Genomic DNA, 15,183 nt, shown 5'->3' with positions numbered 1-15,183 from the left:
TTCGAACAACTAGGTGATGTTGTTTGCCATTCCCATAATCCCGTGCAATTGGTAAGGAACTTTCGTGGTCAACACCGGGATTTTACCCGGAACCCCCCAGTTAACGATCAAGCGCATTACTCCCCGAGCCACTGCAGCTCCCCTGTGGCGATCTTAAATGCCGACTGGAAACCTATCCGGGCTTCGGCGATATATTTTTTTATTTTTGTAACAAAAACACTACTACTTCCGGGATACTCGAGAGAAAATATTTTTGACAGTTTATCATTTTTTAACGTGGTTGCCACTTGCCACTACGTCATGTATTACACTTGCCAAGCTACGAATGGATGGGTGCTGCGGTTTACGTGGCAACGTAATCTGATTTTTCATGGTCATTCCAAATATCGTACATTCAGACGAAAATAGGTTTATACGTTCGAACAGAGTACTTAATATGTTCGAGTCAGGCATATCTTAAATCTGAGAAAAAAATGAGCCCCCACTCCAAGTATTATTATTATTTTTTAAACCGCTTCAAAAGTTTTTAGTTGACATATATTTATGATTACAATAAAAACCAAATTATAGCCCTCCTTTCACAATTTTTGTTAAAAGAAAATAACAGGCCTGCAAAATATATGCAGTAGATCGATTTCTATCACAAAAAATAAGTCATTTTGAAAAAGACTTTTGTTTTTTGGGAAAAATAATATACATAGAAATGTATCCCAATGTTTGAATATTTTCCATTTCCTGTTATTAAACAAAACATCGGTTTATTTTTTATAATCTCACGAACATTGAGTACTTATAAATGGTATTTCTGTTATTAATAAATCTGAGGTAATAAAGGCATTAGTTATTGTATTGATACAATAGAACCCATATGCTTCTCGTCTATTTATAGATTAACTATATTATAGCAAATATCTACGTTTACTTGAATACGGGTTAGCATTCAAGAATCGTGCATATGTAAAGGAATTTGTTTTACAATTTTGAAAGAATAGCTTTAAAAATTTTGTTTTTAATAAATGTTGAAATTTGTTTCCCTTTATAATGAATCGCGTGTTATATATTTAGGCCACTCCTTTCTTAATTGGCTATACAAGATACATATAAACGATTAACCCGCTTGATTAATTATCTTTATGTTGCTAAGAATTGTAAAATAAATTTCAATATTTTCCAAGTATTTAAATAAAAAAAAATTTTGATAAAGGATTTTGTTGATAACTATTAAACTTATCCATTACCACGTCACTGACTAGAATTGAACTAGCTTATATATATGGGATGTTGGATAGAAAATTGGAATAACATTAACGAATAAATGAATTGTTAAATGCAAATAATAAAATTGCCTTGACAAGTATTCAATTTAACAATAAATTTTAATCTATCTCGCTAAATTTCGGAAAATAAAATCAGAAATTTACACGAATTGCTATCATAGAAAACATCACGCCAGGTCGCCATATTGTATTAAGTCGATGGGGAGGTCAAAAATATTTGGACTGTTTCCAAAAGAAATACTACTGTGAGTATTAAAATTTTGGTATCATTTTGTCCCAGGTGCTCACAAAATATACGTCCCAAAGTTTCAAATAATTTCACTGTAAAATAAAGGAGATATTTAGACAACAAGACTCGCCCCATACCCCAACTATTAACAAAAATGGCGGAGGGAATCGTTTTTCTGTTATAGTTTACTATCATTCAATCAAATATTTCATCGATTAATAACTAGTGAATCGTAATTAAAATTCACACAAAGTTGGACGAGGCATTTCTTACTTCATAAAAAATGATTTGATTAGTATCCGCCGTACGGTTTTAATAAAATTAAATTATTACAAGGCTATGTGTTAAACAATAAACTATAATATGGTATTTCAAAGTCTTTTTTCTACAATACGAAAGCTCGGAAAATTTTCAAAATTTACCAGGAGAAGGGTAAATATATATCCTTTCGATATATGTTTGACTTTTACGAAATCAATTAAGATTTACGTGTTGTTTTAATGACTGATTGGAGTGAGGAAACACAATAACTATTAACTGTCAGATATCAACCGCTACCAAACAGTTAACTGAGTGGTGCTCTCGCTGACGTCCGCGCGCTGTTGATAAACAAGTGCGTTGTGGCTTGTAACTCTCATTCAAACTTTTACTACGAGCTGAATAGTACTAGTAAACGGCACAATTACTATTATCTTAAAATGGCAGATGCAGACCCCGTCGCAGATGTACCAGTCGCCAAGGCTGCAAAGGTAAAAACACCCAAGAAGAGGGCACCAGCTGGAAAAGGAACCAAGAAACCGTCGAACCACCCTAAATACAGTGACATGGTTAGAGAAGCTATTTCTACATTGAAAGAACGAGGTGGTTCATCAAGACAAGCCATCTTGAAATACATCGTGCGTAATTTCAACGTTGGCAAAGAAGAGAAAACTGTCAACAATCATCTGAAACTAGCCTTGAAAGCTGGAGTTAAAAATGGTAAATTGAAGCAATCCAAAGGAACTGGTGCTTCTGGATCTTTCAGACTTGGTGATTCCAACAAAGCTGAGAAGAAACCAAAAGCCAAAGTCGCCAAGAAGAAGCCAGCCGCTGCTAAGGCCACAAAAGCTAAAAGCCCAAAGAAAGTCAAAGCAAAGAAACCAGCAGCAGAAAAGAAAGCTAAATCACCTAAAAAAGTGAAAAAACCAAAAGCTGCCAAGAAATCTCCTGCTAAAGCAAAGAAGGCCGCTAAACCTAAAGCCGCTAAGCCAAAAGCTAAGAAAGCCGCCAAGAAAACACCCAAAAAGGCAGCAAAGAAATAAACTAACTTTTAATCGGAAGAAAGAAAAGTGAACGTTTTATGAATCTGGACATGTGAAATAACGGACATGGATTTAATTGCGACGGGTATATCATTAACATTATTAGTAAAATCATCTCATTTGTGCTCTCTGAACAATGGTTGAAGTTTCAAGTGCTTGTTTTGGATTGTTAGAGAATTGTTTCAGTATCTGAGACGTTCTATTTGTTAGTTTAAGACATTAAGTTGTTCTATCATTTTTATCATATAGACAATTAGTCGTGATTGACTTTAAACTATCAAATCATCTTGTAAATATATCATCATCGTGCAATGGATTTCATTTTTGTCAATATTTATATTGGTATGCATTTCATACTCATTTAACATTATGTATATTATGTCATATTCATTACTGATAAAATAAAATTACGAAAACCCTAAAATTTTTATTTCATTATGCATGTAAGGAATGAAGAGGCACAGGGTGGGTACATTTCTACCTGTTTGTGTGAAAAGGGGTCAATAAAGGAGGCAAAATATTGTCAGAGTGGGGGGGGGGGTGCTGGTGGGCACATGTTATTTTCAAGGGGTGGGATGAAAATGTTCTTATGGAGAAAATAAATGCTGATGAACAAGACTTGTGATTCAGTTGGTGATATAATTATCGTTAATACATGGTGTCAGAGCAGTCCCCACCAAACCAGGTCAGGGTTATGCGAGAAGATATAATGCACAGCTGGGTTTCTGCAATGATCTGAAGACTAAAGGGAGATAACCAACTTTTTGGTAATTTTAAGATGTATTATAAGAACAGTGTCTACTGTTAATCTCACTATAAATAGTAGTTGTATATTGAAACATAGCTGTATGGCTCAATTGCATATATCAGCAGTTCGGTACCGAAAGTATTTTTGGCAAATCGCCTGAGTAGATTCCCCACTAATCAAACTCAAATTTTTGAAAAACTACTAGCTTTAGAATATAACCCCTGATTACATTGCAAATTTTAAGGTGCCAGGCATGGCATGTTTTTTTTCTGTAGGAACTGAAATCATATTTTTCTGTGATTGTCACATTTGACGTGTCTCGCACGGTTCAGAGACCGGTTATTTTAGAGTAAGGTAAACGGGTCAATTTCTTGAAATTAATCGCGGTCGGTACCATGCCGAGAACGGCACGCTTATCGCAGCCAAGTGTAAACAGGGCTTATGACACAAGAATTGCAAAAGTTAAATTTCAAAATGAAATTGGAGGACAGCCACACACTCCTGGATTTGGTACTGGCAGACTATCAATAGGACAGGAGGAATTATCTCCCTTATTTCCATTTACATGGGTTAGTTAGTTAGGTTCTCACCTGTAACCTCCGCCCACAGGTTACGAATCGTCATAAAAGATATGTCAATTGAGGTCGATCATACCGTCCATATATATCCAATATAATCTACTCTATTCTTTAGAAAATTTATTTAACGCACCCAAAATAGCAAAAACAATTAGTTTTATTTCATGGCATGCACATAAGAACTACATTGTCTCTACCCATCTTTATCAAAATTATTATCAAGATTTTTATTTATTATTATATTTTATATTATATTTCCATGTAAATATTTATACTATGTATATCTATTCTCATTTTTTTTTGTTTTTTTAAGATACAGAAAAACAATATTTCCCCAATATCGGGGTGTAGAAACCTAATACTATTTCACAGCTCCGGTTTAATGAAGATTCTATTGGTCAAGAAAGGTGAAGTAAGAAATTTTTCTTGTCACATGATATAATGATTATATTGCCGTCACATCTATGGTGGAAAGAAATGGGATTAATGTCCGACTGTCCTGCTCTGATTGGGCTAATGAAATGAGCATACACTATACAGTGTGCTATTAGGGAAATTTTGCCAAGACAGTGGCACTACGGCCTACTCTTATATCGAATTCCAACTTCCAAGGGTTCTTTTACATTCATGCCAATGTGTACATGGAATTTCGGTTTTCTGTCCTCTCCGAACGACTATAACTTTCAGGCCCGCAAGTACTCTTTTCTCCTGGTTATAGCGGCTTCTGGACCCACGCCTATCGTATAAGGACCTAGGATGGAAGCCCCCCCAATCAAGACTTGCTTCCGCCGGCCCTGACTTTTCCCTTGCCAGGCCCTCTGTCCTGCACCACTGACAATGGGGGAGGGGGGACACATCTATGGTATAATGGTAATATTACCCCATCACATGTATGGTATAATAATTATATTGCCCTGTCACATGAATGGTATAATGTTTATATTGCCCTGTCACATGGATGGTATAATGGCAATATTGCCTGGTGACATATATGGTATTATAAGGAAAATAACAAATAAAAAACTCAACTTATTTCTAGGAACAAAAAGATGTTTCTATTCAGCTCAGTTTTAATTCCTTATACATGTATATCATTGTGTATCACAGATTAGAAAAAAAATAAAGAGGACAAGGAATTGTTATAAATGATGAACAATAGGCATAACAACAGAATACATGTAATAATAATACTGAAAAATATATGGTATGTACAATTCATGTTTAAAATATTTATTCTTATCACAACAATGTGAACAATAGTAGATTAGGTAGATATATTTAACTTTATATAATATACTATTCAAAAAAAGTAGGGGATATTTGATTTTGGGGGCATAATACTAAAATATGCAAATGACTACGAAAAAAGTCACTATAGAACCTAACAGAAGAAACATTTCCAGTTACATGTGACGTCCAAACGCACCAATAGCTACCGCATGGAATGCAGGTGATGCTTGGGATCATCATGGGGGTCCAACCCAAGATTTGCACGACTCTGACTTTGAATGTTACAGTCATTGTGGCATTGAATTCCAGGTTGGAAACATCAGTTTAATTGTTTTAGTGACCAGAAAACAAATTTTGATATGCGTCGGCTTACCCAAAATGAAAGGTTACGTGCCCTTGGCATGCTACAGATCGGCACAACACAGGCGGTTGTGGCGCGGACGATGAATGTTTCTCAGTCTGTCATAAGCAGGCTATGGTCCAGATACCGTGATACACAATCTGTACAGGACAGACCACGCTCAGGTCGACCAAGGACGACAACTCAAGCCCAGGATCGACTTATCCGTACCTTGACCTTGAGAAATCGTGTCATCACAGCAAATCAGATCAGCGCTCGTCTTCAAACAGACACTGGTGTGAGAGTGAGTGGCCAGACGATTCGGAATCGACTGCATAGGGGTCACCTTCGCGCCCGACGTCCTCGCGTGATCCCTTGTTTGAGAGATCATCACATTCAGGCAAGACGTCGTTGGTGTAGGGATCGTCAACACTGGGATAATCGACGCTGGAGCAATGTGATGTTTTCAGATGAGTCAAGGTTCACTGTTGATTTTTTGGACAGACGAAGGAGGGTGTGGCGTCGTCGAAACGAGTGCTTCCAAGACGTTAACGTCATCAGACATGATCGATTTGGGGGTGGTTCTGTTATGGTGTGGGGAGGCATCACTGTTGCTGGAAGAACGGCTTTACATGTTGTTGCAGGGCGTGTTACAGGCCAGTACTACCGGGACAACATCTTGGCAGTCCATGTTGTGCCGTTCGCACGACGTCATGGCCGCCGTTTTATCTTCCAGGATGACAACGCAAGATGTCACAGGGCCAGGATCGTTACAGGTTACCTCCAACAACAGAACATCACCACATTACCTTGGCCAGCACTGAGTCCCGACCTCTCCCCCATCGAGCATGTCTGGGACATGCTTGGACAGAGGTTACGTCAACGTCAACAACGTCCTGCCAATGTCCAAGAACTTGCTGCTGCGTTGCAACAGGAATGGGACAATCTGGACCAAAATGACCTTAGATGTCTCATTAGGAGTATGCCACGTCGGATCAATGCTTGTTTGGCAAACAGAGGAGGATTTACCCGTTACTGACTTGGTTGTGATGCTGTGGTAACTTTGCTGTTTGACCCCGGGTATCATTTTACCCTTATAATGGTCAGTCTGTGCCTTACTTAGTCTAACGATCATTTGGAATAAATCGATGAATGTGAACTTCATTTCATTTTGTCATTTGTTTCTTCGTCAGTTTCATTAGGTGACTTTAATAACACTTAAAAATCAAATATCCCCTACTTTTTTTGAATAGTATATTATCTTTTAGAACTACAAATATGATCATGTAGCATGGTAAATATGACCATTAAGACCACAAATCTTTATATTTCGGATCATAAATATTTGCATTTAGGATCAAAACTATTCTTATTTTTAATGACCATAAATGTTTTCATTTTGGATCATAATTACTAATATTTACATGATCATAAATATTATCATGAAGGGTCATAAATATTATCATAAAGGGTCATAAATATATTCATGCAGGACCATAATAATTGTTGAGGACCATAAATATCATGACGGACCATGCATAGATATGCTGTGCACATCCACAGAAGGAAAGACATAGATTTGCTTTAGGGGGTTATTCATAATTTAAATCCACTCACAAAAACATTATCATTGACATTCATAGCTTCCAATTTTAGATGTAACTAATAACAACAAAGGAAATAACATTCTGTGATATACATCAGTCAAACAGATAGACTGTTTTAGATTTTTATGTTCTTTATAAAATAAGTATAGCACCTTTATTGTATATCTTTTGTTTATGTTTAAGAAAAATAATAAACAAAGGAAGGAAAATATACAAGATTATAAATATAATAAGGTTTAATGAGACCATTTGAAAGACAGACGTTAAAGCGCTTTCTGACAGTAATGAAATATCAAATATCAATATGATCAAGACAAAATGAAAGTAAGTACCAAATGTGAAATAATGTGCATTATGATATAAATATGCTTATATATTTAAACACATACAAATATTATTCTCTATAGTTTATGATCCAATGTGATTTAAAGTGGAAATTGGATTTATTATTCTTGAGAAAATATCAGTATCGACTTTATTTGGATTTCTCAATTACTCATCAGTATTCTAAATGTTTTCGACAATATATTTTGAATAAATGCTTCTTCCATTCATACCATTATACACTGATTAGGAATATTCCAAAAAGCATCTTCTTAAAACATGGAATTTTGTGACTTTGGATTAAACTCAGAACACATTCCAACACCATTTATACTATATTGATTAATACATCATTATGAGGGAAATGAAAGTAGGGTTTTCAATTTAATATATCACCATAGCGATGCTTAATTGTGTTTCCTGTATATATTCAGAAATGAATGAATTGCAATATATGATACAGAATCATGTTCTGTCAAAGTTCGATACAATAATATTTGTATATAAACAGTCAATATTTGTTTTGTCACTAAATTAATTAGAAGAAACTGCAGAGTTTCCATTATGTGTCACTGTGGCAATTGAAAGTTTTTCGTGTATGTATTTCTGTTTTCCTTCAGCGAAGTCTGCAACTGTTTCACCTGATCCGTGTAGAATCCATTTTGTTGTAAGTAAACCTTCCATACCTACAGGACCTCTAGCATGTATACGAGATGTACTGATTCCAACCTCCGCTCCTAAAGAATAAATAAAAAAATCTTTAAAATATTTTAAATAGATCTACACGCTGATCATCATCTTACAATCTATAATATAGGGAAAGTTGAATATCTAAAATGAATATCAGTTCCGAAAAATAGTTCAATTCCATTCAGTATTGACATGTTAAACTGAAAGATTCACAACATTCAGCACCCTCTGCAGACGATGTATCAAGCCAGTGCCGACCTATAAATGTTGAGTAAATTGTTTTGATAATTTTATTGAATCCAAGACAGGAAATGATCTACCACTGTTGATATTGCTGAATGGGCATATGGATGAACACATTTTAAATAGTCAACCGGACTCAACGGTTTTCTCTAAAATGCTGGGGGGATTTAATAATTAGACCTGCCTGGAAATCAGAAGAGTTCCATATCTTCTACCTTCTACCTCTACTGTATTTCTTATAGTTTTTAAGTAATAAAAAACGAAAATAAATTACCTAATCCAAATCTATAACCATCAGCAAATCTGGTACTAGAATTATGGAACACACAGGCACTATCAACCATTTGTAGAAATCTCTCAGCATGGTCATCTGTAATAAAAACATTTAATATCATTATAATATTAAAGGAACATTCACAAATATATTTGATGAATAAAACTTATTAATGTGGGGTTAACGATATTGCCATTCTTTGGCACAGTGATGTATAAGTATTTTAAAGCTCTATGTTGACAAAAACTCCATTTTGTAAGTGTCTGGATAACTATGTAGAGATCAGCATGATTATCAAGTCACTAATACTAATAAAATCTTTAAAGCAAATCACAGGTTTATTTCCAAATGGTTTAATATTATGATTTGAAATTTTGAGACAAGATAAACAGGTTATGCTGTTACATTTTCGTGTTTGATTTACAAACTTAAATCCTTTTTATTTATCTTGTCCTGTGAGTTATGGTATTCCCCCTTGAAGGTTATAGTTGGTCAAAATGTGTCACACATCTTCTATGCAGTGTAAGTTTTTTGTCCTATCCAATGAGCTACATACTTTGTCATCGTCAACCATGAGTTAAAGGACTGTGGTTTTGACATGTAAGTGATGAAAACATATCTCTATTTGAGGAGAGATTATAAACATTTACTAACCATTTTCAGTAACTATGGTATCAGTATGAGAGCTGCCATATTGGTTTATATGATTTATAGCATCATCAACACCATCAACAATTTCTACGGCACATTCAAGGGCACCATATTCTTTCTTCATATTTGTCTCTTCTGGTGGACCAAACTTAATGGCCTCAGCTATTCTTGGACCCAAGTGTATCGTGACCTTTAGAAAACAGAAATATTGTATATTAGACCATAACTGATCAAATTGCACGTATTTAATGTATGCTATTGAGTATTGACTATAGCAAAAGGTAAACAGAAAACCCCCAAATTGAGCTGAAAAGCATGACTGTATTTAGTCACTTGGTACAGCTGAACCTGTAAATAAAGTTTAGACGAAGAGAAATTATTCAACAACATCTGCTGGATTGCACCCTACCAGATTCCTATACTGCTGATACTGTGTTCATCAGTGCTGACACCAGTGTGATTAACATTAACAACATATTATCCAGATGAGTGAAGTTAGAACTTACATTTGCTTCTTTGAGTGTATCACAGATACTGTCAAACAATGGAGTATATATATGAGATTTATGTAATAATAATGTTTCCATGGCATTACATGCTGCAGGGTAATCACATTTAGAATCTTTTACTGAAAAAAAAATTAAAAATAACCAAATAAATTATATATATTTTATACTGTGCCTCTTATCGGTTGATCTTCAACTGAGAATCGTTAGTAGTGATATTTAAAAAGAAAGCAAATTGGATTATTGCCCAAGATTTAAAATGGATCATCTACAGGCCCGTAGCCAGCCTCTTGGCTGCGGGGGGTGGGGGGGGGGTGGTGTCAGTGAACTTTTTAGAGGGGTGGGGGCAGGGAGTTTTCTCTGACCGGACGAAGGGAGGTACCGGGGTCCTCCCTAGTCACGGATCATGAGGTCGCCTAGGTGGTGTCTCTCCTCTCGGGGTTTAGGGGCTCAGGGGTCCTTCCCACCCCCCCACCCGAGAAATTTTTTGAAATTTAATACTTAATTCTAAGCAGAAAAACTATCACAGAGAGGGGGCCAGTAGGAAGGGTGTCCCACTGTCAGCCTGGGCCCAATGACATTGGTTCGATAATTCTTGTCAAGCGAGCTGGTTGAGTGAGAAACGGGGGCCTGATGAAAATATTGGACAATTAACAAGACCGCTACCTGTTATGGAAATATTTCTGATATCAACTTCCCGCTGCTAACCAACCCAACATGGAATCGGTGCCCCCCCCTGCCTAATAATTTCAAAATTCATCGAAAAATGGCCACTAATTTTCACGATTTTTGGGAAATGGGACTTCATATTTTTTTTCTACGAAATACCAAATTGCCGAGCCCCAAGGCATTTGCCTCTGTTGCCCATGCCATGATCCGTCACTGCTCCTCCCCTGGAAAATTTTGAAAATTAGACGGCCGCAAACGCGTTTTCTAGCTCAGAAAATCATTCTCTAGCAAACTCTGAACAATGAACATAGTGACAAGACAGGGACCCCACGACAGTGGGACATTGAGCAAGTCAGTACAAAATATAGGGCAAGATAGATGTCAGAAGGGGGGTTGGGATGGCCTAGTGGTCTAGAGTGTCACGCTTCGACCTCTAGTTGGCCGGTCACCTCTGGCTTGCGGCTGTGGTTTCGATCCCAGGTGTGAGTGTATGTGGCTTGGAGATAGGGGCGCCTTCTCAACTTCGTGGGTTTACTCCGGGTACTCCGGTTTCCTCCCACAGCAAAGACCCCTGCGCGTGCGCTAAGATCATTAAAATGAACTTGTCTGCGATATCACCTTCGGTGGAAGCGGACGTTAAACGCTAAGAACAACAACAACAACAACAGATGTCAGAACATAAAAAATAATATGAGACTGGGTGCAAATCATTTTTTCGGCTGGCTACCGGGCTAATCATCTAGACTCAATCCTCTGCTGATAATCAACAAATCAAGCACATATATATGGCATGTAGAATGTGATCATACTGTATCATATGAGCACATCCCAGGATAGTTAATACTAGGTAGCACAGGAAGTCAAAATATAAATTCAACCAAATGAGTTGTTTTTCTGGAAAGCTTATCAAGTGCGTAAATCCAGAAATTGTTTTTAGTAGAAATGAAGAAAATAGCGATTTGGTTAATATGTTACTAACCGATCCTCAAGGCCATCTCTGGATTGACACGTTCATCAACATACACATGACAAACACCTTCACTATGCCCCAATACTGGAATACCTACAATACACATAACACAGATATTTATCAATTAAAACTCATCCAAATTTGCATGTCTGATTTAGACTTGTGAAAGACACGGTTGACGATTGATTTTTACAGAAACGCATAATAATGTATGTCTAATTATGTATGCAACCTCAATGAGCAAATTTAGTGATCATTTCAAAAAACGTATTTGGGCTATTTCACACTTAATTTTGGCTATTTTACACTTAAACATACATTATGCAAGAGCTAAATCTGCCTATTGCAGGTCTTTCTTTAGGCCTGAAATGTAACTAAATTATTAATTAGACAAAAATTAACATATCCAGGCCATAATCAATTCTCGATGTTACCGCTAGCCTGTGATATTTACTCGATTAGGATCTGATTTGCTGCTCAACGTTTTTTATCGTACCGACTTTAGTATTGATGATCGAGGCTAGGCCAAAAATTCAATCGCTAAAATCTCGGTTCAGAGTGGATCAATTTGACAGAAATTTTCAGCAAATTCCCTTTACATTACCTAGTTTTTTACTATTATTGTGAGAACGGTCAGCTCTTTATCTAATCTCCCATAATGTATCTTTAAATCCACTTTAATCAGTGGATACCCTGTGGAATTTTGAACTATTCGTATAAAATATAAATTGAATTGTTTGCATTACTAATTAATTTCAACCAACTAAAATACTTGACTTATAAATATACTGAAAGGTAGATTTGTTAGCTAGACATTTGCAATATCAGCCAGACAAGATAATTACTCAAAAGCTCAGCAATGGACATTATATTCCTGCTTATGTTGTATAGAAATATAATTAATTTACTGTAACTAACCTTTACTAGCTTCTTGTATAGTTTTAACAAGTTCACTAGAACCTCGAGGTATAACTAAATCTATATCATCTGACATATGTAATAAATCTTGTATATCTTCACGGCGACTCACCTAAACATAATAAAGTATACATACAGAATTTACAATATTTATTATTTGTAATTTTAAGTGCAGAAGATGGATTGATGAAAGTTTCATCATGAAAAACATCTATCTAAGATTTTTGGCTGTAAACCTGTTTATCATGCAGTCAATGTTCAAAATACTTTAGTTTTTTCAGGATTGATGCACACATTTTACTTTCTCTTAGTGGACATAAGATGTGACTTTTAGTGTATTTGTTAGATAAATGCTATTAGATTAATGTAACATACCAACGAGATGGTTTCCTTTGGAACAAACATTCCTAAAGCCTCTTCCACCAGTCCGTGTAATATTTTATTAGTAATGGAAGCTTCCTTACCACCCTTTAATAACAGACCATTACCACTACATATAGCTAGAGCTGCCACCTGAAATACAAAGTTAAAGATTAAGAATATTTTAATGGGTCGGATCTGGATGGTGAGCAGTCAGATGTGGCTTCTATTTCCTGGATAGGGCTTTATAAGTTCATGGGGTTTTCCTCCTCCCTATCCTTTTAGATGTAAAGGTTTTAGAGATCTAATATTAAAATTGTTTAAATCTATTCCTATTTGGCATAAAATTGGACCGTTTTAGCGGGGTTTTATTCATACATGCATACAGCGAGGGAGTGGTAGATGTATTTTAGACCTGACAAAATGCTTCAGATTGTGCACATTGGATTCAGACATGTTTTTCTGAACTATTTTATCGTTTGAATCTACCTGAGGAAGCGCATCTGGTCTGGATTCAAAAATGACCATTAATACACCGATAGGTACAGTTATCTGTCGTAGTTCCATCCCTTTTGATATCTGTGTTCTCTTTATAACCCGACCAACAGCGCTTAGAGCATCATCTGCTATCTGTCTTAAACCGTCTGCTAGAGTTTGAAGTTTCTTCTCATTCAGAAAAAGACGAGCCACCATTGGACCAGTTAATCCTAAAGGATATGAAGAAATGATTTCATTTGCAGAATTGTGAAATCAAATAAATTCCTAAAACATTCCAAAAGATTTCAGATCCAAGACTTTTCATTTCATCAATGTTCTAGGAACGATTTAGGGAATATGTTCTATTATTTTGAAATCTGGGTGAACCCATGGCCTGAAGGTTCTTATGTTGTCTGAAACCCAATCATGGGACTTACCAGTAATTTGGAATGGATTGGAGGTCAATGTTATTGCTCATTTGATACCACTTAGAGGCCGAGATCACACAGATTAAGTGTATTATAGTTAGCATAAAATCGACAAATGGGAATCTGCAACACAAATCTTGACATTCTGTTTTAATTGTATTGATTGGTTGTATATATAATGTATGAGATGATGTTTTAATTTTCTCTTTAATGAACTACTATACCTGCTGCATAGGCGGAGCTAACATCCTGCTGATTGGCTGTCAATATGTCAATCTTTCTCTCTATCAATAAATCAGCCAATCGATGGACAATTGCTGCTCTTTCTTTACCACTTAATGCCTGAAGTAATCTTCCTCCTTCTCGAGCTATAATATATTACATTCAATTTGTTTGATTTGAACATAAAGATTGGTGTAATGAATAGATTTTTGGTGGATCTATTGTCTTAGTAATCAAAAAACTAATATTGCTAGAAAGTTTATTTTGTGGAATAGGTTAATGTTTCGACTAAAATAAAAACTATGGTTCAGAGTTTTGTTTTTTTGTGAATATTTAAAGAAAATTTTCTAAGACTGTTTGAGTAGACTGTTTGGTAGGAACTGACAGGAAAGTCCTCCCCCACCCATTTTACATATGTCAGTTTAGGAATTCTAATTTTAAAACTATTTAAACCTCTACCTATTTGGTATCAATTTGGACCACAATCCAATTAAGTTTGGCTTTAGTCATAAATGTGGATGTGAGTGGTTCACATATATTTTAGAATATCTTTGGTCAAGACATCACTAAATGAAAAAGCTACTTCTGACTGTATACATAATGTGCTTGTACCAAGTAAAACTGACATGAAGTGATTTGATGGTTGAATGGTCATAAACTAATGTTATAAATGGATATAGGTATACGAGTATGTATAAAAGTATGAAAAGAGTAAATATGATGACCGTGAACTGACCTTGTAATGCCTGTACTTCTACTGGTGTACCAGTTGATGGTTGAGATGTAAAAAATGTTCCAACTTTCTTCCCTTGACTGATATTAACTATAGCATTATCTTCACATCCATTACATATAACACATGATACACCATGTTTTAACGCCCATGTAGCAGCTACAACCTATAAAATTTATTAACCAGTATATTAAAGCACCACTGTGTCAGAATAGTTACAGACACAGAGAAATGGTTTCATTTGTCGGATAAAAACACCCCCAAAAAAGTTATTTAGAACTAACATATATTGGCTGGTCAAACTAACATTTGATGTAGAACAAATTGGAACAAAAGGTTTTTTGATTTCTATTGACTCATTATGATGTCCTAAGTAAGAAAAAAGGAAGTTTACCAAAATCGGAGTCC

At 35.7% G+C, this 15,183-nt stretch overlaps 2 protein-coding genes and 1 long non-coding RNA gene across 5 annotated transcripts in view; 2 read left to right on the top strand and 1 right to left on the bottom strand.

The window, feature by feature from the left end:
- The first annotated feature begins 1,442 nt into the window (after window positions 1-1,442).
- LOC126814388 (uncharacterized) lies at window positions 1,443-10,113 on the top strand. 2 transcript variants are annotated; one of them, XR_007677581.2, is made up of 5 exons: window positions 1,443-1,522; window positions 4,447-4,540; window positions 5,241-5,337; window positions 8,255-8,301; window positions 9,505-10,113. It is a non-coding gene; the product is annotated as an uncharacterized LOC126814388 (long non-coding RNA). The 2 variants fall into 2 exon arrangements; XR_007677580.2 differs by having other exon boundaries at window positions 4,447-4,545.
- LOC126814387 (histone H1-delta) lies at window positions 2,135-3,231 on the top strand. Its single transcript, XM_050539486.2, has one exon. The coding sequence runs from the start codon at window positions 2,205-2,207 to the stop codon at window positions 2,805-2,807; it is 603 nt and encodes a 200-aa protein (XP_050395443.1). The 5' UTR covers window positions 2,135-2,204; the 3' UTR covers window positions 2,808-3,231.
- Window positions 6,707-15,183, bottom strand: part of LOC126814384 (delta-1-pyrroline-5-carboxylate synthase) — a 26,709-nt gene continuing 18,232 nt past the window's right edge. The window contains exons 8-17 of one of the 2 annotated variants that reach the window (XM_050539483.2): window positions 14,779-14,941; window positions 14,045-14,188; window positions 13,405-13,622; window positions 12,931-13,068; window positions 12,556-12,667; window positions 11,647-11,730; window positions 9,999-10,120; window positions 9,496-9,682; window positions 8,842-8,937; window positions 6,707-8,371 (exon numbers count right to left, since the gene is read on the bottom strand). In XM_050539483.2, coding sequence (XP_050395440.1) covers window positions 8,169-8,371; window positions 8,842-8,937; window positions 9,496-9,682; window positions 9,999-10,120; window positions 11,647-11,730; window positions 12,556-12,667; window positions 12,931-13,068; window positions 13,405-13,622; window positions 14,045-14,188; window positions 14,779-14,941 — 1,467 coding nt within the window. In that variant the 3' untranslated portion in view covers window positions 6,707-8,168. The remainder of the gene's footprint in view (window positions 8,372-8,841; window positions 8,938-9,495; window positions 9,683-9,998; window positions 10,121-11,646; window positions 11,731-12,555; window positions 12,668-12,930; window positions 13,069-13,404; window positions 13,623-14,044; window positions 14,189-14,778; window positions 14,942-15,183) is intronic. The other variant, XM_050539484.2, reaches the window with a different exon arrangement.

Source organism: Patella vulgata, chromosome 3 (assembly GCF_932274485.2).
Source record: "Patella vulgata chromosome 3, xgPatVulg1.2, whole genome shotgun sequence".
Lineage (NCBI taxonomy): Eukaryota > Metazoa > Mollusca > Gastropoda > Patellidae > Patella > Patella vulgata.
This window is presented reverse-complemented; position numbering and strand designations above follow the sequence as displayed.